At 37.4% G+C, this 23,068-nt stretch overlaps 1 protein-coding gene across 30 annotated transcripts in view; it reads right to left on the bottom strand.

Annotated features, from left to right (window-relative positions):
• Window positions 1-23,068, bottom strand: part of NEK11 (NIMA related kinase 11) — a 327,824-nt gene that overhangs the window by 93,897 nt on the left and 210,859 nt on the right. For all 30 annotated transcript variants that reach the window (XM_055295453.2, XM_055295455.2, XM_055295452.2 and 27 more), the window contains one exon: window positions 22,611-22,671. In XM_055295453.2, the coding sequence (XP_055151428.2) occupies window positions 22,611-22,671 (61 nt within the window). The remainder of the gene's footprint in view (window positions 1-22,610; window positions 22,672-23,068) is intronic.

A 23,068-nucleotide genomic window follows, 5' to 3' on the forward strand; every position in this document is an offset into this window, starting at 1 on the left:
AAAATCAGAGTGCCTCTTCTCCTCCAAAGGAACGCAGCTCCTCGCCAGCAACAGAACAAAGCTGGATGGAGAATGACTTTGACGAGTTGAGAGAAGAAGGCTTCAGATGATCGATAATAACAAACATCTCCGAGCTAAAGGAGGATGTTCGAACCCATTGCAGAGAAGCTAAAAACCTTGAAAAAGATTAGACGAATGGCTAACTAGAATAAACAGCATAGAAGAGACCTTAAATGACCTGATGGAGCTGAAAACCATGGCACGAGAACTACGTGAGGCATGCACAAGCTTCAGTAGCCAATTCGATCAAGTGGAAGAAAGGGTATCAGTGACTGAAGATTAAATGAATGAAATGAAGTGAGAAGTTTAGAGAAAAAAGAGTAAAAAGAAATGAACAAAGCCTCCAATAAATATGGGACTGTGTGAAAAGACCAAATCTATGTCTGATTGGTGTACCTGAAAATGACTGGGAGAATGGAACCAAGTTGGAAAACACTCTGCAGGATATTATCCAGGATAACTTCCCCAACCTAGCAGGACAGGCCAACATTCAAATTCAGGAAATACAGAGAACATCAAAAAGATACTCCTTGAGAAGAGCAACTCCAAGACACATAATTGTCAGATTCACCAAAGTTGAAATGAAGGAAAAAATGTTAAGGGCAGCCAGAGAAAAAGGTCGGGTTACCAAAAAAGGGAAGCCCATCAGACTAACAGTGGATTTCTCTGCAGAAACTCTACAAGCCAGAAGAGAGTGGGGGCCAGTATTCAACATTCTTAAAGAAAAGAATGTTCAACCCAGAATTTCATGTCCAGCCAAACTAAGCTTCATAAGTGAAGGAGAAATAAAATCCTTTACAGACAAGCAAATGCTGAGAGGTTCTGTCACCACCAGGCCTGCCTTACAAGAGCTCCTGAAGGAAGCACTAAACATGGAAAGGAACAACCAGTACCAGCCACTGCAAAATCATGCCAAATTGTAAAGACCATCAATGCTAGGAAGAAACTGCATCAACTAATGAGCAGAACAACCAGCTAAGATCATAATGACAGGATCAAATTCACACATAACAATATTAACCTTAAATGTAAATGGGCTAAATGCTCCAATCAAAAGACACAGACTGGCAAATTGGATAAAGAGTCAAGACTCATCAGTGTGCTGTATTCAGGCAACCCATCTCACGTGCAGAGACACACATAGGCTCAAAATAAAGGGATGGAGGAAGATCTACCAAGCAAACGGAAAACAACAAAAAAGGAGAGGTTGCAATCCCAGTCTCTGATAAAACAGACTTTAAACCAACAAAGATCAAAAGAGACACAGAAGGCCATTACATAATGGTAAAGGGATCAATTTAACAAGAAGAGCTAACTATCCTAAATATATATGCACCCAATAAAGGAGCACCCAGATTCATAAAGCAAGTCCTTAGAGACCTACAAAGAGACTTAGACTCCCACACAATAATAATGGGAGACTTTAACACCCCACTGTCAACATTAGACAGATCAATAAGACAGAAAGTTAACAAGGATATCCAGGAATTGAACTCAGCTCTGCACCAAGCAGACCTAATAGACATCTACAGAAGTCTCCATCCCAAATCAACAGAATATACATTCTTCTCAGCACCACATCACACTTATTCCAAAATTGACCACATAGTTGGAAGTAAAGCACTCCTCAGCAAATGTAAAAGACCAGAAATCACAAAAACTGTCTCTCAGACCACAGTGCAATCAAACTAGAACTCAGGATTAAGGAACTCACTCAAAACTGCTCAACTACATGGAAACTGAACATCCCGCTCCTGAATGACTACTGAGTACATAACGAAATGAAGGCAGAAATGAATATGTTCTTTGAAACCAATGAGAACAAAGACAGAACATACCAGAATCTCTGGGACACATTTAAAGCAGTGTGTAGAGGGATTTTTATAGCACTAAATGCCCACAAGAGAAAACAGAAAAGATCTAAAATTGACACCCTAACATCACAATTAAAAGAACTAGAGAAGCAAGAGCAAACACATTTAAAAGCTAGCAGAAGGCAAGAAATAACTAAGATCAGAGCAGATCTGAAGGAGATAGAGACACAAAAAACCCTTCAAAAAATCAATGAATCCAGGAGCTGGTTTTTTGAAAGATCAACAAAATTGATGGACTGCTAGCAAGACTAACAAAGAAGAAAAGAGAGAAGAATCAAATAGATGCAATAAAAAATGATAAAGGGGATATCATCACTGATCCCACAGAAATACAAACTACCATCAGAGAATACTATAAGCATCTCTATGCAAATAAACTAGAAAATCTAGAAGAAATGGATAAATTCCTGGACACATACACCCTCCCAAGACTAAACCACAAAGAAGCTGAATCCCTGAATAGACCAATAACGGGCTCTGAAATTGTAATAATTAATAGCCTACCAACCAAAAAAAGTCCAGGACCAGATGGATTCACAGCTGAATTCTACCAGATGTACAAAGAGGGGCTGGTACCATTCCTTCTGAAATTCCAATCAATAGAAAAAGATGGAACCCTCTCTAACTCATTTTATGAAGCCAGCATCATCCTGATACCAAAGCCTGGCAGAAACACAACAGAAAAAGAGAATTTTAGACCAATATTCCTGATGAACATTGATGCAAAAATCCTCAATAAAATACTGGCAAACCGAATCCAGCAGCACATCAAAAAGCTTATCCACCATGATCAAGTGAGCTTCATCCCTGGGATGCAAGGCTGGTTAAACATAGGCAAATCAATAGCCTTATACTACAAGGCTACAGTAAGCAAAACAGCATGGTATTGGTACCAAAACAGAGATATAGACCAATGGAACAGAACAGAGCCTTCAGAAATAATACCACACATCTACATCCATCTGATCTTTGACAAGCCTGACAACAACAAGAAATGGGGAAAGGATTCCCTATTTAATAAATGGTGCTGGGAAAACTGGCTAGCCATTTGCAGAAAGATGAAACTGGATCCCTTCCTTACACCTTATACAAAAATTAATTCAAGATGGATTAAAGACTTAAATGTTAGACCTAAAACCATAAAAACCCTAGAAGAAAACCTAGGCAATACCATTCAGGACATAGGCATGGGCAAAGACTTCATGACTAAAACACCAAAAGCAATGGCAACGAAGCCAAAATTGACAAATGGGATCTAATTAAACTAAAGAGCCTCTGCACAGCAAAAGAAACTACCATCAGAATGAACAGGCAACCTAAAGAATGGGAGAAAATTTTTACAATCTACTCATCTGACAAAGGGCTAATATCTAGAATCTACAAAGAACTTAAACACATTTACAAGAAAAAATCAAACAACACCATCAAAAAGTGGGCAAAGGATATGAACAGACACTTCTCAAAAGAAGACATTTATGCAGCCAACAGACATGTGAAAAAATGCTCATCATCACTGGCCATCAGAGAAATGCAAATCAAAACCACAATGAGATACCATCTCACACCAGTTAGAATGGTGGTCATTAGTCAGGAAACAACAGGTGCTGGAGAGGATGTGGAGAAATAGGAACACTTGTACATTGTTGGTGGGACTGTAAACTAGTTCAACCATTGTGGAAGACAGTGTGGTGATTCCTCAAGGATCTAGAACTGGAAATACCATTTGACCCAGTGACCCCATTACTGGGTATATACCCAAAGGATTATAGATCATGCTGGTATAAAGACACATGCACAGGTATGTTTATTGCAGCACTATTCATAATAACAAATACTTGGAACCAACCCAAATGTCCATCAATGTTAGGCTGGATTAAGAAAATGTGGCAAACTATTGCAAGGACAGAAAATCAAACAAAAAGAGCCTACATGGCCAAGACAATCCTAAGCCAAAAGAACAAAGCTGGAGGCATCACACTACATGACTTCAAACTATACTACAAGGCTACAGTAATGAAAACAGCATGGTACTGGTACCAGAACAGAGATATAAACCAATGGAACAGAACGGAGCCCTCAGAAATAATACCACACATCTACAACCATCTGATCTTTGACAAACCTGACAAAAACAAGAAATGAGGAAAGGATTCCCTATTTAATAAATGGTGCTGGGAAAATCAGTGAGAACTGCATGTTCTCACTCATGGTAGGAATTGAACAATGAGAACACTTGGACACAGGGTGGGGAACATCACACACCAGGGCCTGTCATGGGGTGGGTGGAGGAGGGAGGGATAGCATTAGGAGATATACCTAATGTAAATGATGAGTTAATTGGTGCACACACCAACATGGCACATGTATACATACGTAACAAACCTGCACATTGTGTACATCTACCCTAGAACTTAAAGTATAATTAAAAAAAAAAGGTGGCACATATACACCATGGAATACTATGGAGCCATAAAAACGGATGAGTTCATGTCCTTTGCAGGGAGATGGATGAAACTAGAAAACATCATTCTCAGCAAACTAACACAAGAACAGAAAACCAAACACTGCATGTTCTCACTCATAAGTGAGAGATGAACAATGAGAACACATGGACTCAGGGAGGGGGACATCACACACCAGGGCCTGTCAGGGGTTGGGGACAAGGAGAGGGATAGTATTAGGAGAAATGCCTAATGTAGATGATGGGCTGATGGGTGCAGCAAACCACCATGGCATGTGTATACCTATGTAACAAACCTGCACCTTCTGCACAGGTATCCCAGAACTTAGAGTATAAGACAAAACCCTAATTTTGCCTTTATTAAAATACTAGTAAGTCAAATCCAGTAACATGAAAAAAGGATAGTATACCTTTCCTCCTAAGATCAGGAATGAGACAAGAATGTCTTTTCTTGCCATTTTTATATAACATTGTACTACAGGTTATAGCCAGGGAAATTGGGCAAGAAAAAGAAATCAAAACAATACATATTGGAAAGGAAAAAGTAAAATTATCTCTATTTGCAGATAACATGATTTTGCATATAAAAAATCTATGTCCTATAGAATGTGATAGGCATAGTCAGGTTTTCTATTTCTTTTTGTTAAAAAAATTATTTGTGTATTTATGTTTAGAGACAGACTCTTGCTATGTTGCCCAGGGTGACTTTGAACTCCTAGGCTCAAGTGATTCTCCCACCTCAGCCTCCCAAGTAGCTGGGACTACAGGTGCACATCCCTGTATTCAGCTTTCTATTGCTTCTGAGTCAGTTTCAGTAATTTTTGTCTTTCTAGAAATTTGTCCATTTCATCTAATTTATCTGATTTGTTGGTATACTGTTGTTCGTAGTATACCCTTATAATCCTTTTTATTTCTTTAAGGTTAGTAGTAATGTCCCCTCTTTCATTCCTGATGTATTAATTTGAATCTTCTCTTTTATTTTGTTGGTCAATATTTGTTGATCTTTACAAAGAACCTATGTTTTTTGTTTCACTGACCTCCTTTATTGTTTTTCCATTCTTTATTTTGCTTATTTCCACTCTGGTTTTTGTAATTTTCTCCCTTCAATTTGCTCATCTTTTTCCAGTTTTTTTAAGCCATATATTTTATATGCTCAATAGGTGGGAGTTAAATCAAAAGCAATATAAATAGTAGCTGTGATTCTTAACCTATAAAAATCTTGCAGTCAATTAGGAAGATAGGCTATCTATACAGATGATCCCTAGTAGTACTATGGAGTACATATACATAAGACACTATACTATGTATGGGGCATGCAAAGAAGTATAATGAGGTCCATGGAAAAAGCAATAGCCTTCAAGTTAGGGGACCACAGTTATTCTTTTAGTTCTCTCACCAGCTCAGGCCACCTCCCTGGGTCTCACTTTCTTCATTTTATATTTCAGTAGTTTCATTAGACTGAAGGCCTTCTCTCAATTCTAACATTCTGTGATCTGATCTAAGACATAGGTCAGAGGCATAGCATTTACTTGGGAAGACAATGCCTATGCTAACAAAGATAAAGAGCAATCGAAGGAAACAAATGCTAAGAAGCAAATGGCTGGGAGCAACAGTAAATGTTATGAGCATTATGTCAGGCAAAATCATCCTGAAGTCTCTTTTCACATCTGTGAAATATAGAATGATGAGGATTATGACACTTGACAATATCCCATGGGGATGTTTTGACAATGAGATGAAAACAAAATGATATGAAGACACATTTGGCAATTGGATGCTGTGTTTCCTAAGAGTGCAAAGCACAACTCATAATAATAATATTATCAGGATTCCTCCTACTTCTATGGTCTCTCACCAGCAAAGTTATTTTCCCTGAAGGAGTGACAGCTTGATAATTCTGACATTTCACCAGCAGAGAGAGTTTCTTCTCTCATTTGTTTGAAAATTTTCTTCTAAAATTTCCCTTTACCAATTTCACTTGCTGGACAAATGGCCTTGATCATAAAAGAAAAAGCTGTGTTTGCCCTCCCTGCTAAATACCCTGCCATGTGGGTAATAAAGAGCTGATGCAGGGACCGCAGAGGTGGATATTTTGGCAAACAAGATCTCTCTTAAGCACCTGAGACATTGCCTACTCAGGAATCCTCACAGACACTGCCCTTGGTGCACTGTATATTTAGAATGCTTCTTACCTAATCTTTAACCCTCCTCTTGCTCTTAATTTCCTAAGGAATACTTAGGAAATAGCAGTTACTTGACTGATACCACTATTTGCCAAATTATTGCAAAGGCATATCCTCATGGCTCATATTTCTCCTCCTACTCCTTGGAATGGGACATGATGGAAGATTTGCCTAGATCAAGGTCAGCAAACCTTTTTCTGTAAAGGGGCGGGTAGTAAGGTAGTAAATATTCTAGACTTTATAGACCATAGAATTTCTGTTGCAACTACTCAAGTCTGCTTCAGTAGCATGAAAACAGCTATAGGCTATAGGTAAATTAATGAGCATGGCTGTGTTCCAGTAACATTTTATTTACAAAAACAGGCAGTGAGACAGATTTGGAATACAGGCCATAGTTTGCTGACCTCTGGCCTAAATCATAGAGATTCATCATGATTCTGAGCTGGATGTGACCCTAGAACACCTCAAGTCAAATTTCTTCATCTTACAGGTGTGGAGACTTAGGCCAAGAGAGGTTGTACAACTTGCACAAGGTCATAAAGCTATAATGGAAAGGGGCAGAGCCCAGACTAGAACTGTGGTTTCCTGACTCCCAAATGAGTGCTCTTTCTAACATCCCATAGAAGTGCCACACCCAAATAACGAGTTTCATGTGATAATTTAAAAAAAAAAAAAGATCATCAGACAAAACTTCCCCTCTAAATGGTTGAAATTTGGGGTGATCATTATGTCTTCCATCTCATTTCTCCACCTCTCCAGATGACAGCCCCATGACTTATTATAAGGGGCTGTGAATCAGCAGGGCATTGTGAAAGCTGCTCTGAGAGGCTTAGCTGACCCAAACTTGGTGAAGATTTTTCCTTGAGCTTCTCCTGTGACAATAGTGGACATCAGAATGGCAATAAAATTGCCAAAGAATCTGCAAAGCAGGGTAGTCTCTGCACTGCCTCACCTCAACAACCAGAAATGGAGATGCACTACGCAAATCCTCCTTGAAGGAAGAACTTGCTACCCCAGCTGCTGGGAGTAGACAGACAGCCTCCAGCTGTGGCCCCTTCAGGAACTTCTTCAGCCGCAGAAAGCTGCCTTGCCCCAAATCATGCCCCTCCAAGTAGCAACCTTTAATGACTGATCATGGTAGAGGTAGAGAACCTAACCATTATGGCCTTTGCTGGCAACACTGATGGGACTGGAGCTCCCTGTGGGTTTGGCTAAGGCTTGTCAGGCCTGCATCACTGCTTAACTTCTCCCTCTGCCTCATCCTGCATCCTTCTCCTTCTGTCCACAGGGTCAATCCCAAGGGCACTCCTGCATAAAAGTCCTGCCTACTCAACTCTGTCAGAGATGGCTTCCTAGAAAACCCAGCCTAAAGGTTGAAGTGGATAAGGTTGAGGGCACTGAGATTATTATCTTGGTTCCTTTAATAAGTTGGGTATTTGATAAGAGCAGTATTAGAAATAATGACATGACCATTCCTACCACTTCTTGTCCATCCCCAGCTCTTTCAGAGAACTGATTTTATTGGTACAGGGCAGAAGCCACTGCCAAGGAAGTTGTTGTCAACCCTGTAGCATCAACGGTGTCAATGCCAAACCACATTAGGATGCTGGAGTAGAAAAGCACAGGAGGAAAAGAAAGAAGATGGTCTAAGAGTGAACAACCTCAAATGCTTTCCAGTAGGAAGGGAGCTGGGGCATATTAGGACAAGTATGTGAGCTGGCTTAGAGGACTTGGGTTTGAATCCTGATTCTGTGATGTTTGGAAAGGTAAAAATCTATGACTCAGTTGCCTCATGGATAAAAAAAAAAAAACCCCTATCTTCTATGGCTCTAGTAAAGCTTAAATGTATATTAAACTTATATATAACGGTGCATTATTGCTACAAAAGACCCAAGGCAAATTTACACTGCCTCCCTATGATGTCCACCACAATGCTTTGCATGGAGCAGCTCCTCAGTATATCAATAGCACTCCACTGCCTACACCAAAATTAAATAGTTGGGAAAAAGTGGATCAACTTGGGAAAAGCAAACTTGCTAATTATAGGAAATACGATAAATACCAGAAGATAGGAAATAAAATATTTTTACTATGGTTATTTCACATTGCAAATATTCACCTGAATTTTATAGATGATTAAAAACAACAAGAGTCAAGGAGTTTGGAAATTCTTGTTTCCTTTTGAATACACCAGGAGAAACCTCTAAGAACAGTACAGTACCTACCAGTAAAAGGAAGAGACGAAGTGTGTTTTTTGGATTGACATTCAATAATTAAATGTGGATACAGGCTAAGATGAGATTTGTGGAAGCCAGACCCTAACTTTTTCATTTGTGCTTTCCCTATAGAGACAGTAGCCAATGTTCAGGGAGTTTAATTATTCTTATCTGCCAATATGAAGAAACTTAGCTTTAAAAACAAAACCTGCTTTTCTGTAATAGGTTGATCTGGCTTCAAGACTGATTCAAATACTTAAGGAAAGTGTATCAGCAGTACTTCCTTCTCTTTTTTTAAGTTTTTTTTTTTAACTTTTGTTTTATTTTATTTCAATAGTTTTTGGGGAATAGGTGGTTTTTGGCTATATGGATAAGTTCTTTAGTGATGATTTCTGAGATTTGGGTGCACCCATCACTAGAGCAGTGTGTACTGTACCCAATGTGTAGTCTTTTATTCCTCACCCCCCCACCCTTCCCCCTTAGTCCCCAAAGTCCATTATATCGTTCTTCTGCCTTTGTGTTCCCACAGCTTATCTCCCACTTATAAGTGAGAACGTATGATGTTTGGTTTTCCATTCCTGAGTTACTTCACTTAGAATAATGCCCTCTAACTCTATCCAGGTTGCTGTGCATGCCATTATTTTGTTCTTTTTTATGGCTGAGTAGTGTTCTATGGTGTATATATACCACATTTTCTTTACTCATTGGTTGATGAACATTTATGCTGGTTCCATATTTTTGCAGTTGTGAATTGTGCTGTTATAAACCTCCATGTGCAAGTATCTTTTTTCACATGATGACTTCTTTTCCTTTGGGTAGATACCCAGTAGTGAGATTTCTGGATTGAATGGTAGTTCTACATTTAGTTCTTTAAGGAATCTCCACACTGTTTTCCATAGTGGTTGTAATAGTTTACATTACCACCAGGATGGGTTCTCACTTTTCATTAGAATGTGAATCCTCACAATTGTCGTGTGAAGCATGTAGCTCTCTCTATAGTCAGCAGAACAGAATATAAATTGAAAAATGATTACCTGGCATCACCTACTCCTTAGCTTCTATGAAAGCCAAAAGAGGAGATGTTTCCACAAGACACTGCAAGAGCCATCTCTCCTTCCACATCTCTAGTTATTCCTAAAATTCTATCCTTACAACAGTGGAGCTCATTAGTATAGTAAATATTTGTTATTTTGGGGCTTACATTCTCATTTCCCTTGTAAGGGGAATCTTCTACTTTGTGAGACAGAGCCCGGCTCCCATTAAAGCCATGAATGTCAGAGACTAACTTACCAGTCTCCCATGTAATTAGGGTATAGAAATATGACCAGCCTCTGCCAGTAAGATGAATTTGGCTGGACATGGTAGTTCACATCTGTAATCCCAGCACTTTGGGAGGCTGAGTCAGGTGAACCACTTGAGCCCAGGGGTTCAAGACCAGCCTGAGCAACATGGCAAAACCCCATTTCTACAAAAAATACAAAAAAAAAATTAGCCAGGCATAGTGGCACATGCCTGTAGTCTCTGCTTCATGGGAGGCTGAGGCAGGAGGATTATCCTGAGCCCAGGAGGTCAAGGCTGCAGTGAGCCATGATTGTGCCACTGTACTCCAGCGCAGGCAATAGAGTGAGACCCTGTCTAAAAAAAAAAAAATGATAATGAGAAGAAGCAGAGACCACATGAAGTTCATCCAGGCAGGTTTGGTGTAGGAACATCAGCCACACCCAGGTTCCCAAGGCAGCAATGTTTGTCAGTCTAAAAACTGTGCCCATTATCTAACATTACTAGCCTTGAGGACACTCAAGATTCTCTGTGGAAAGGCCAATTTGGAGGGGATCTGAGGCCAGCTGTGTGAGTCATCTGGGAAATGCAATCTCCAGCCCCAGTCAAGCCTTCAGATGACAGTGCCCCTGGCTGATAGCTAACTGCAAACTCATGAGAGACCCTGAGCCAGAACCAGCCAGTTACACCCTCCTAAATTCATGACCTACAGCAACCATGAGAGATAATAAATGATTATCACTGTTTTCAGCCCATATGTTTTTGAGTAATTTGTTATGCATCCATAGATGACCAATATAGGCATTGAGCTTTTATGGTAGGTCAGGATAAGAAACAAATACATAAAAAATATTTCTGCATTTACCTTAAAACCAGTTTTGAAATCACTATATTGGTGCATAGTCTTTGTAGAAGACCTATGTTACAGTAAGTTTTTAGAACTTAAGGTTAAAAGAATAACTTTAAACAAATTAATTTCTTAAATATCTTAAAAATGTTTTAAGTTTTGTTTTCATTGACACATAATTATTGTATGTAATTATGGGATACAATGTGGTATTTAGATAAATGTATACATTGTATAAAAATCAAATCAGTGTATTTAGCATATCCATCACCTTATACATTCATCATTTCTTCATGGTAAGAATATTCAAAATCTTCTCTTCTAGCTATTTTGAAATGTACAATATGATATTGCTAACCACAGTCACTCAACTGTGCAATAGAATACCAAAACTTATTCCTCCTAGTTTTAACTTTATACTCATTGACCAATCTCTTCCTATCTTCCTCTCCTTTCTCCCCCCCCAGCCTTTGGAGACAAATTTAACTTTATTTAAGCAAAGAATGATTTATGAACTGGACAGTCCTCAGAACCACAAGAGGTTTGGAGAACTCTATTCTGCAGGCAAGCAGCATTTATTGATAGAAAATGGAAGTGAGATATAGAACCAGCTTTATTGGTTACAGCTGGGCATTTGCCTTATTTGGACATGGTCTAATCGGTTGGCAATCCAAGGAAAGCTTTACAGCGAAGTAGAAGGCTTGTAATTCTGGTATTTTGAGGGCAGGGCAAGGTTGTGTTCATTGTAATGTTCTCAGAGGCCAACACATAGTATGGCATACAACTTTTTTTTCAATAATCACTTAATGAATGAATAGAAAGATAGAAGTAGAGCTGCCAAGCAGTCAGGAGGGGAAGCATTCTCTAGAAAGGATCAAGCAGTGTGAAAGCTCAGAGGTGTGAAACAACTGAGTATATTCATGGAAATATCAAGAAGTTTGGTGTTACTGGAATGTAAGGTGTGAGGAAGGGATTGATGAACCTAGATGTATAGGGCCAAGGCCAGAAAAAAAATCTTGTGTGCCAGGTTAAGAGTTTGAATCTTATCCTGTAGGTTAGGATGTATTTTTTAAAGCACGATCTGAAAAGGTTACCTTTAACAAACAAGAAGAGTGCTTTGAAAGCAGTGACTTGAAATGTAGAACTGGGTATATGTTATTACTGCTCAGAGAACAGATCACATGTTACTATAGTAACTGTTTAGGATCATCACTGCTCAGTAAGAAAGACAGAAGATGACTTCTAACTTCATTTTCTTTGAACTTCTTAGAAATGAAAATTCTGTCTCCATATCTTAGTAACTACATTATGAGCCAAGGTAATCTACAAACTTTAATATTCTTAAATGTTTGGGAAATTAGCCGTATTTCTTTCTTTCTTTCTTTCTTTCTTTCTTTCTTTCTTTCTTTCTTTCTTCTTTCTTTCTTCTTTCTTTTCTTTTCTTTCATTTACCTTGTTCACAGTGTGTGGTGTACTCATCACAGTTTTCTGTAATTATCTGCCTCCCTGACTAGACTGGGAAATCATTAAGACAGGGACTTGTTTTCTTTGTCACTCTATCTGTGACATCTGGCTTATAATACAAACTTTATAAACATTTGTAGGGAAGGAAGAAGAGGAAAGGAAATCAAGGATACAAATTTCAACTATGGAAATGTCATGTTTCAAAGTATCTGCCCTCAGTAAAATAGCTATTGGCTATATTATTGGCTATTCCCCATGCTCTTATTCTAGACGTTTTTTCTGTTCCCTTTTCATTTCTTCCCTCTTTCTTTCTCCTAATCCTGCCTAGAATCACTTAATATCCTGTTCATGTCTGGTCTTGCTTCTTGTATCCCATGGGAAATTTTGATGGGAATTTAGGGTTTTGAAATGAGGGGCCTTCATGTAAGACAATTTGTTTTCCACGTATGAGAAAAGCACCTAGTAGGTATTCCCTGGTACTTTCACAAAACTTTGCACTGATCTGCCCAGGAGCCCACCTCATGAAAAGGACCATATTCCAAATGAGTCTCAATATCCAACTCTTTATGCAATGCCTTGAACCTTCTAGACCTCTCCAAATGCCTGATGTGGATGCTGAGGATCAGGCAGAAATACAATACCACTTCTAAGGAAGCTCAGTAACTCTTATACACAGTGCCAGATAGGCCATCACACAGGACAGGATCACAGAAAGAAAGAGAAAAAAAATCTAGGAAGAAAACACTTCATTTTAGCTTATAGCTTTTAAGTTCTCTATAATTTTTGGAAATAAAATTTTTATCTTACACTTTAATATTGTTCTGTTTGAAGTATAAATTGGGGTGAGTGTGCACAATAATCCTTTCAGGGCTTAAAGACTATAAAGCCATAGTTCTTAAAGTGCAGTCTGGACCCAGAGCATCAGCATCATGTAGGAAGCTGTCAGAAATACAAATTATTGGACACATACCAAACCTGTATTTTAAGCCCTCTAAGTAATTCGGATGTATGCTCAAGTATGAAAATCACTGATCTCAAGGCTTTAATATGACCTTGATGCTATAAAGGAGACTAATACACTGAACATGAAATGCAAAAGGTCATCTTCAGGATCTACTGAAGCCACACAAATGCTAACTAATTCATTCAGTCCACTCATCTGTGATGTAAGAAGGAAAAATATCACTGTCCCTGTTCCAAGTAGAATTCAAATTAAATCGTGGTCAGGAATGGGGTCAAACCACTACACACAGCATTTTCAGGGTTTCAAAGTTAAAAATTTCTTGGTTGAAATTACCGGAAAGGACGTGTATGTCTGTTTTTCTTTCTTCTCTGGTTAAGAGATAGAAGAAGCTCTTGAAGATGTTTGTAGAAGATACATATATATCTTGACATACTCTGCAGGCACCTGGGCATTACCAAAGTGCCTAGGCAAGTACTGAGCATGAGTAAAGCCTAGTTCAATGCACAGAGGTTTCATTTTGAAGTGACAAAGCTTATACTCTGACATATTTAAGCTTAAATTGTCCCCAGATCCTGTTAACATTCTGACATATATTAACAACCACAATGATTAATAAGCTCTAATTATTATTATAGTTAGTGGGCCTCCCAAAAATGTAATAGGAACAAAGCAAACACCAGCTGCCTAGGCAATGTTAGACCCTTATAAGACTATGTGATGGGACTGTCTTTATGATTTCTATATAATGACAGGGAAGTTCTTGCAGTCCTGAAAGCGATAAAGTTCTCATGTGTAATGAGGGTCCTGCTATGAGTTTCCACACCAGACAGGTATTTCAAAAGCATGTGCTCCCATCAACTCAATGTCTGTAGCCATAATCAAAGAACTCCTTCCATTTCAGCAGCAGCATTAATTAAATTCTACTCTTCTGGTAACATAAGAGGTCACAATAAGGGGTCATCATAGTCATAAGAAGCAGTAGAAGGGTTAAGGGGCTTCCTGTGTTGCAATGTTTTGGGCAGCAAGCACTTTAGCAGTTACATGGAATGAGCACTGAAATGTCCTATAAATCATCCCAGCAGATGCCAGGACGCAAGCAGAGTAAAGGTACCCAAAACTGAAAAATACATTTAATTAACGTATTCAGAACCTTGCAATCAGACAATCTGAAAAGAAGCTATTATAACTTCAGGGTATATGTATTTTTTATTTTATAATCTAGCTTCTTTTTAATTTACAAATTTAGTTTACTATAATCTTCTCAGAAATCAAAGTGTCCAAAAGTCTTAATCCAGCCTTAATAGCAGGCACACTAAAGTAATGGAGGGCAGAATTGGGCTCTTTGCTTTCTAACACCTCTTTTTAAAAATTGACTTCTAATCTAAGAATTCATGTGCCTAGTACTTTTTTAAGTCAAAGCTTTTAATGTTAAAAACAAGGCAGCTTCCTGCCTCACCTTCAAGTTCCAGTCTCCAAAGTCAACCATATTCAACTCTTTAACTTTTTTTTTTGTATTTACCTTTATCTCTCTATAGCACATGTTTATACAACCATTTTTTTAAACTTTTCTGTTTTAGACTATCTGTTTTGGACTTCCTACTATACATAGGAAATCTTAATTTTGTTCTTTCTTTCCTCTGTTAAATACACACACACACACACACACACACACACACACAAACAGATGCATACATATGCTTACAAATATTTTTCTCCCCTCCATCTCCATCTTTCCAATATAGTTACATCACATTTTAAAAATAATTGAATGTTTAAATTATTATGACTATGCAAATATTGTACACAGCTAAGCACTCAGTGTGTGCAGATTGCATTTTCTTTTTAAAAATGACTTTTGTTTTTCCAGGAGTTCATAACTGCCCTGGATTTTTCACTTTGTTTAGTTTTCTAATAACTTCTAATTCATCCCTAAACTCACCAAAGGAACTGCAAACTTCTCTCATTATGATAAAATCCAACTGGGTTATCCATTAGTTCCATTCCTCTCTAGGAGATATTTATTCACCCCTTGGAATTCTCTGACTCATTCTAGTCTGAATGGATTGTTTTCCAGGCCTGTTGCCCAGCTATTGTTCAGTGACCTTTCTTTACTCTCATTCTGGGAATCCCCTTAACCTCTCTCCTATATTGGATTTCCTATCACCTGAAGTTCATGTCTTCCTCTTTCTTGATTGACTCTTATGTTTGATGAAGCATATCCTCTAGGAACTTTCTAATTAAAGTCATGGGAGGTAGATATTTTTCAGACCTCATGTTTGATATTGGATGCCTGCAAATGTCTTTCTTCCTTTCTCACACTTGATTGATAGTTTGGATAGATAAATAATTGTAGGTTCAAACTTTATTGTCTTCTAGCTTTTAGGTATTGTTGAAAAATAAGACACCACTCTTTCCTCTGATACTTTATAAGTGGTCTGTTTGATTCTCTCTAGATATTTTTCTTATGTATTTGATGATTTTTTTCATTTTCTGTTCTTTTTTCCTGGAATTTCTATTTGTTAGGTGCTGAAGCACCTAGATGAATCACTTTGTTTTCTTATCATTTATTAATTATATTCTGGTAAATTTCCTCACTTTTATCTTCCAAACCTTCTACTGAATTTTTATTTCTTCCATTAAAATTATAACTTTAAGAGCTCTTTCTTATTCCCCGTATGATTTGTTTCACAGAGGAAATATCTTCTCTGCTATCTTTTAGAATTTTAATATTGTTTCTTTAATTTTTTATTTCAAAAAACTTTTGTGGATACATAGTTTTTGAATTTTAATTTTCTTGCCTACCTTGTCTGTTTCCTGAGTTCTTTGTATATTTTTGTCTTGATTTCTCTTTTTGGTTAGATTTCCTCAGATACTGGCTACTGCATTGCTACATGTTCACATTTAAGTGTGAAACATTAAAAGTCAATTTAAGCTCTTTCTGTAGATTCAGGGATTGTCAACTGGTAGCGCTCATTCCCACCATTTTGTTGAGGAAATGTTAACATCCCTAGGATTCTCAGGCTGGTAAATGCTCTCACAGAGATATCTTCTAAAGAGTCCATGCTTTTCTGAACCTGAAGGAGTCCATGCTGTTCTTCCAGTGTTTCAGAAGCCAAGTAGGAATGGTATCTGGGGGTTTCATAACTTAATATGAAGACTTTCAACTCATCTCTTTGTTTTCATCACATCACATCACCCTGTCCTTTGGTGTCCCTAAATCCAGAATCTTCCTGATTCAATGTTCCACCAAATCGAGTCTATTTTCTTCTGTCTTAACTGTGGAGAGGAATATTGTGGCTGTGCCAGTGGAGAGAAAGGCACCTGGGGTCTATTTCTCCTTACGCACACTGTCAACCAATCTTCCCATTTTAATCTTCACCTATACCATGCCTTCAGAGGTAGTTGAGGCCTCCAAATCTTGAGCATTTATGAGATTCTGTAGGTTCAGTTGCCTTGCTTCTCCTAGGCTACACCTTACCTTCCCTTCTTTCCTATATGCGTCTTAGGCACTTAGCTTTCAGCTTTCTCCATTTTCTAAATCAGTTATCACTCATCTATCTGCTTTATATCTTTCTCAAGTTCACTAAAGTTCTCATCTGCGCTTCCATCTCCTCATGTTCTCTTTTTTTTCTGTAGGTTTATATTAGCTTTATTCCTTTTTTGTCATGTTAGTGGGGCTTGAAGCAGAGATAAATGTGTATTTTTACTCCATGATTCTAATGCTCATTTCTTTAAGGAAAAAAAGAAAACACTCAGCCTAGAAAGGAATTTGGATATTAACTATTCAATCAGTGCTATTTCAATTTTTAGCAGTGGAATCTATCTTTTTCAAGACACAATCTTTTATAGAAATTCAATTTATAAAACAGATAAGAGTGAAGATAATTTTGGTTGAAACTGGTAAAAGAACAGGGTCTGCATCTAATTTCTCCTAAAAATATTTTTAAATATTTCACATGGAAAAAGCAAAATAGTGCACAGAGATTCACACTATAATCTTTTATTCAAGAAAGAAAGAGGAATTCACTGGAAAAGGAAAGATCCCAGTGAAAACAGGATGGGTAGACATCCTGCATGCCAACAACTGACTGAGAACTGTGAGTAAAGCCCTAATATGGGAGAGTGAGAGAGAGTGTTTCTCTGTGATCCAGCTTTCCACTGGGGGACCATGCAATCCAGGTCATGGAAGAGCACCTTGTCCCTCACCAGCCCTGGTGCTAACTTGGAGAAAGGCTGGCAGGCTGTAAGAAAGAAAGGCTCCAGGAAGTGCCCCAAGCATTTTTCCAGACCCAAACCTCAGCTTCCATGATATTATTATTATGTATTGTATGCCTATTTAAAAATATCTCATGTACTCCATAAACACAAAAACCTACTATGTACCCACATAAATTTTTTAAGAACCATATGATCATCTATATAGATGCAGAAAAAGCATTTGAAAAAAGTCAGCATTCTATCATGATAAAACCTTCTATAAATGAGGCATAGAAGAAACCTATGCCTAGAAAGAGGCCATATATGACACATCTACAGCCAACATCATACTGAATGGGGAAAAGTTGAAAGCAATTCCCCTAAACCTGGTACAAGTCAAGAATGCCCACTTTCATTACTCCTATTCAACACAGTACTAGAAGTCCTACCCAGAGCAACCAAGCAAGAGAAAAATAAATAAATAGCACCCAAATTGGAAAAAAGAAAGTCAAATTATCTGTTTGCTGATCATATGATCTTATACCTAGAAAACGCTAGACTTCTCCAAAAACTGTTAGATTAGATGAACAAATTAAGTGAAATTTCAGGACACAAAATCAACACACCAAAATCTATGGCATTTCTGTACACCAATAACAATCACATTAAGAACCAAATCAAGAAGGCAATTCCATTTACAATAGCTACAAAAAAACCCCTAGGAATACATTTAACCAAGTAAGTGAAGAATTTCTACAAGGAAAACTACAAAACACTAATGAAAGAAATCATAGGTGACACAAACAAATGGAAACACATCCCATGCTCATGGATGGATAGAATCAATATTGTGAAAATGACCATACTGCCAAAAAGCAATCTACAAATTCAATGCGATTCCCATCAAATACCACCATCATTCTTCACAAAACTAGAAAAAGAAACCCTAAATTCATATGAAACCAAAAAAGAGCCTGCATACCCAAAGCAAGACTAAGAAAAAAGAATAAATCTGTAGGCATCACATTACCTGACTTCAAACTATACTATACTATAAGGCCATAGTCATCAAAACAGCATGGTACTGGTATAAAAACAGGCACAAAGACCAATGGGTCAGAATAGAGAATCCAGAAATAAAGCCATATACTTATAGCTAACTGATATTCAACAAAGCAAACAAAAACATAAAGTAGGAAAAGGACACCCTATGCAACAAATAATGCTGGAATAATTGGCAAGTCACATGTAGAAGAATGAAACTGGATCCTCATCTCTCACCTTATACAAAAATCAACTTAAGATGGATCAAAGACTTAAATCTAAGACCCGAAACCATAAAGATTCTAGAAGATAACACGGGAAAAAACCCTTGTAGACACTGGCTTAGCCAAAGACTTCGTTACCAAGAACCCGAAAGCAAATGCATCAAAAATAAAGATAAATAGATGGGACTTAATTAAACTAAAAAGCTTCTGCACAGCAAAAGAAATAATCAGCAGAGTTAACAGACAACCCACAGAGTGGAAGAAAACCTTTACAATCTATACATCCAACAAAGCACTAATATTCAGAATCTACAAAGAACTCAAACAAGTCAGCAAGAAGAAAACAAAAAAAAAATCCCATCAAAAAGTGGGCTAAGGACATAAGTAGACAATTCTCAAAAGAAGACACACAAATGGCCAACAAGCATATGAAAAAATGCTCAACATCACTAAGTCTCAGGGAAATGCAAATAAAAACCATAATATGATACCACCCCACTCCTGCAAAAATGGCCATAATTTAAAAAAATTAGAAAATAATAGATGTTGGCATGGATGCAGTGAAAAGAGAACACTTTCACTCTGTTGATGGGAATGTAAATTAGTACGACCACTATGGAAAACAGTATGAAAATTCCTTAAAGGACTAAAAGTAGATCTTCCATTTGATCCAGCAATCTCATTACTAGGTATCTACCTAGAGGAAAAGAAGTAATTATATGAAAAAGATGCACATGCATGTTTATAGCAGCACAATTTGCAATTGTGAAAATATGGAACCAGCCCAAATGTCCATCAATCAATGAGTGGATAAAGAAAATGTGATACACATACACATGTGATACACACACCACGGAATACTATTCAGCCATAAAAAGAAATGAAATAATGGCATTTGCAGCAACCTGGATGGAACTGGAGACTATTATTGTAAGTGAAGTAGTTCAGGAATGGAAAACCAAACATCCTATATTCTCACTCAAGTGGGAGCTAAGCTATGTGGACACAAAGGCATAAGAGTGATACATTTGGACTTTAGGGACTTGGGGGAAAGGGTCAGGGAGGTGAGAGATAAAAGACTACACACCGGGTACAGTGTTCACTGCTCGGGTGATGGGTGCACCAAAATCTCATAAATTGCCATTAAAGAACTTATTCATGTGGCCAAACACCAACTGTTCTCCAAAAACCTATTGGAATAAAAAAAAAATTTTTCAAAGAAAACCTAGGGAAAACTCTTCTGGACATTGGTCTACGCAAAGAATTCATGACTAAGACTACAAGAGCATAAGCAACCAAACCAAAAATAGATAAATGGGACTTAGTTAAACTAAAATGTTGCTGCATAGCAAAAGAAACAAATCAACAGTATAAACAAACAATCTGCAGAACAGGAGAAAATATTTGCAAACTATCAATCTGGCAGGGACTAATATCCCGAATTTATGAGGGACTCAAACAACCATCACCAAAAAAAAAAGAAAAAAGAAAAAAAAACTAACTCGAATAAAAAATGGGCAGCAGACATGCATGAACATACATTTTTCAAAAGAAGACACAAATGGCCAAAAAACATATGAAAAAATGTTCAACATCACTAATCATCAGATAAATGCAAATTAAAACCACAAGAAGATATCATCTTACACCAGTCAGAATGGCTATTACTAAAAAGACAAAAAATAACAGATGTTGATGAGGATACAGAGAAAAAGGAAAGTTTATACAGTATTTTGGTAGGAATATGAATTTGTACAACCTGTATGAAAAATAGTATGGAGATTTCTCAAAGAACTACCATTCAATCTAGCAATCCCACTACTGGGTACATACCCAAAGGAAGATTATTATATCAAAAAGATACCTGCACTTCTATGTTTATTGCAGCACTATTCACAACAGCAAAGATATGGAACCAACCTAAGTGTCCATCAAAGGATGATTGGATAACAGTACACACACACACACACACACACACACACACACACACATAACGGAATACTATTCAACCACAAAAAAAGAATAAAATCATGAATTTTGCAGCAACATAGAAAGAACTGGAGGCCATTATCTTAAGTCAAACAACTTAGAAACAGAAAGTCAAATACCAATGTTCTCACTTATAAGTGGGAGCTAAATAATGTGTACATATGGATATAGAGTGTGGAGTAATGGATGTTGGAGGCTCAGAAGAATGGGAAGTTGGGAGAGAGGTGAGGGATAAAAAATTACTTAATGGGTATAATGTACCATATTCAGGTGATGATTACACCAAAAGCCCAGACTTTACCACTGTGCAATATATCCGTGTAAGAAAACTGCACTGTACCTTTACTTTATAGAAATTATAACAATAATATATACTTTTGAGATAGGGTCTCACTCTAGCACCCAGGCTGAAGTACGGTGGTATAATCACAACTCACTGCAGCCTAAATCTCTTGGGCTTAAGGAATCTCCTAGTCTCAGCATCCCATGGAGTTAGGACTCCAGACACAGGCTATCATGCCTGGCTGAATTTTTAAAAATTTGTTTAGAGACAGGGTCTTGCTATGTTGCCCAGACTGGTCTCAAACTCCTGGCCTCAAGTGATTCTCCCACCTCAGCCTCCCAAAACGTTGGGATTACAGGTGTGAGCTACCACCTTCGACCATAAATATTTTAAAATATTTTTAAAGAGCCTCTGCTGCACTAGACACAGTGTTAGACTCTGGAAAAATAAGAGCTGAGCAGTACAGACACAGCTTCTGTTCTCATGCTGCTTAGTACCCCCAACCCCTCATCCTGGAGGTCTCTAAGGAGCCTAGATTGAAAATTAGTCATCTAATCTGAGGTCCAGAAAGGAGAAAGCCTTCCTGGTCTTAAGTCATGCTTGGATGTTAAATGTACTTGTTAAATGTTAAATGTATCAAATAAGTGTATTTGATATACAATTAAAAAGATCATAGGGTGATGGTCAGGTGAGAAAATCAAAGACCTATGTATGTTATGACTGAGGCTTCCCATATGGAGATGTGGAATAAGCTAGAAAAAGGCTATAAATTGTGCATAAAGCTCCTAATAAAACAGTGAATGTTTGCCCACCTGAAAACTTAATTGTTTATTTTTACCCTGCCATTCCCTTTGAAGAGATTGCTTTTGGTTTAGAGTTTAAATTTTTTAAATAAAAACTTGTAATCAAATTTAGAAGAAAAAATATCTCAGCCCTTTTCATCTAGTAAGAATACTCTGTATCACAGTTTATCATCTAGTGCTAGAGTGTATCACAGTTAGGCTTCTCAGATTAAAAAAAAATAGAACAAACTAAGAAATAGGACTTTAGCCCTGAAGCATAGCAATCCTATTTATTGAGACTGACAATGCTAAACAAGTTTTTGTTTTGTTTTTCAGACCAAATCTCTTCAAATAACTGACTGACCTTCAGAGTGATGGTCCTCCCAGCTTAACTGAATGTACTCTGCTCTCTGCTTCTACAGGACAAGTTAGGTAGGGAGATTCCTTTTTCCAGAAACTGCAAAAACTTGTTATTATGCACTGCTAGGCTGCCATTTGATCACAAGGGACCACTGAATTTCAATTATTTCATTCTTGGAGACTAAGAGTTACTTCCAATAATAATAAGCAATTTTTCTTTGAGTTTCCCGGCCCTTGGGTCAGACATTCAACTTCTATTGGCCTCAGTTTCTTCATCTGTTATACTAAGATATCAGACTTAAACACCTGTAAAATTTCTTCCAAGTTATTCCAAGATAATCAGTAGCTGTCAATGTATTTTGAAGTCTAAAGGAACTTACTCACCTAGAGAAGTGCAACCCAGGACATTTTCCAAACACCTGGCCAACGCTTCAATATCACTGTCCTGTCAAAATGAGGGAGAAAGATTTATTTTCCCTGTATGGTAGAAGGATACTTAATAACATGGAAAAATGTTCTTACTACATTTAGGCGAAAAAAAAAATCTGGTTGCAAAATTATTTCAGTATAATCCTATTTTTAAAAAGAAAAATATCTTTATGCATATCTACATCACTTTCTCCATAACAATCTCTAGATTTATTGCTCTACCTCTCATGGCAAAAACATACACAGAAAATGTTAGCAGTGGTTTTGACTAAAAGGTTAAATTACGAGTGATCTTTATTGTCTCCTTTGTGTGCTTATGTCTTTTCCAAAGTATCTATAATAAATACATATTAAATCTATAAATATAGTAAATGCTATTAGAACAAAAGAAATATTTTATTCAATTTACAGTT

The sequence above is a fragment of the Symphalangus syndactylus genome, chromosome 10, assembly GCF_028878055.3.
Source record: "Symphalangus syndactylus isolate Jambi chromosome 10, NHGRI_mSymSyn1-v2.1_pri, whole genome shotgun sequence".
NCBI lineage: Eukaryota > Metazoa > Chordata > Mammalia > Primates > Hylobatidae > Symphalangus > Symphalangus syndactylus.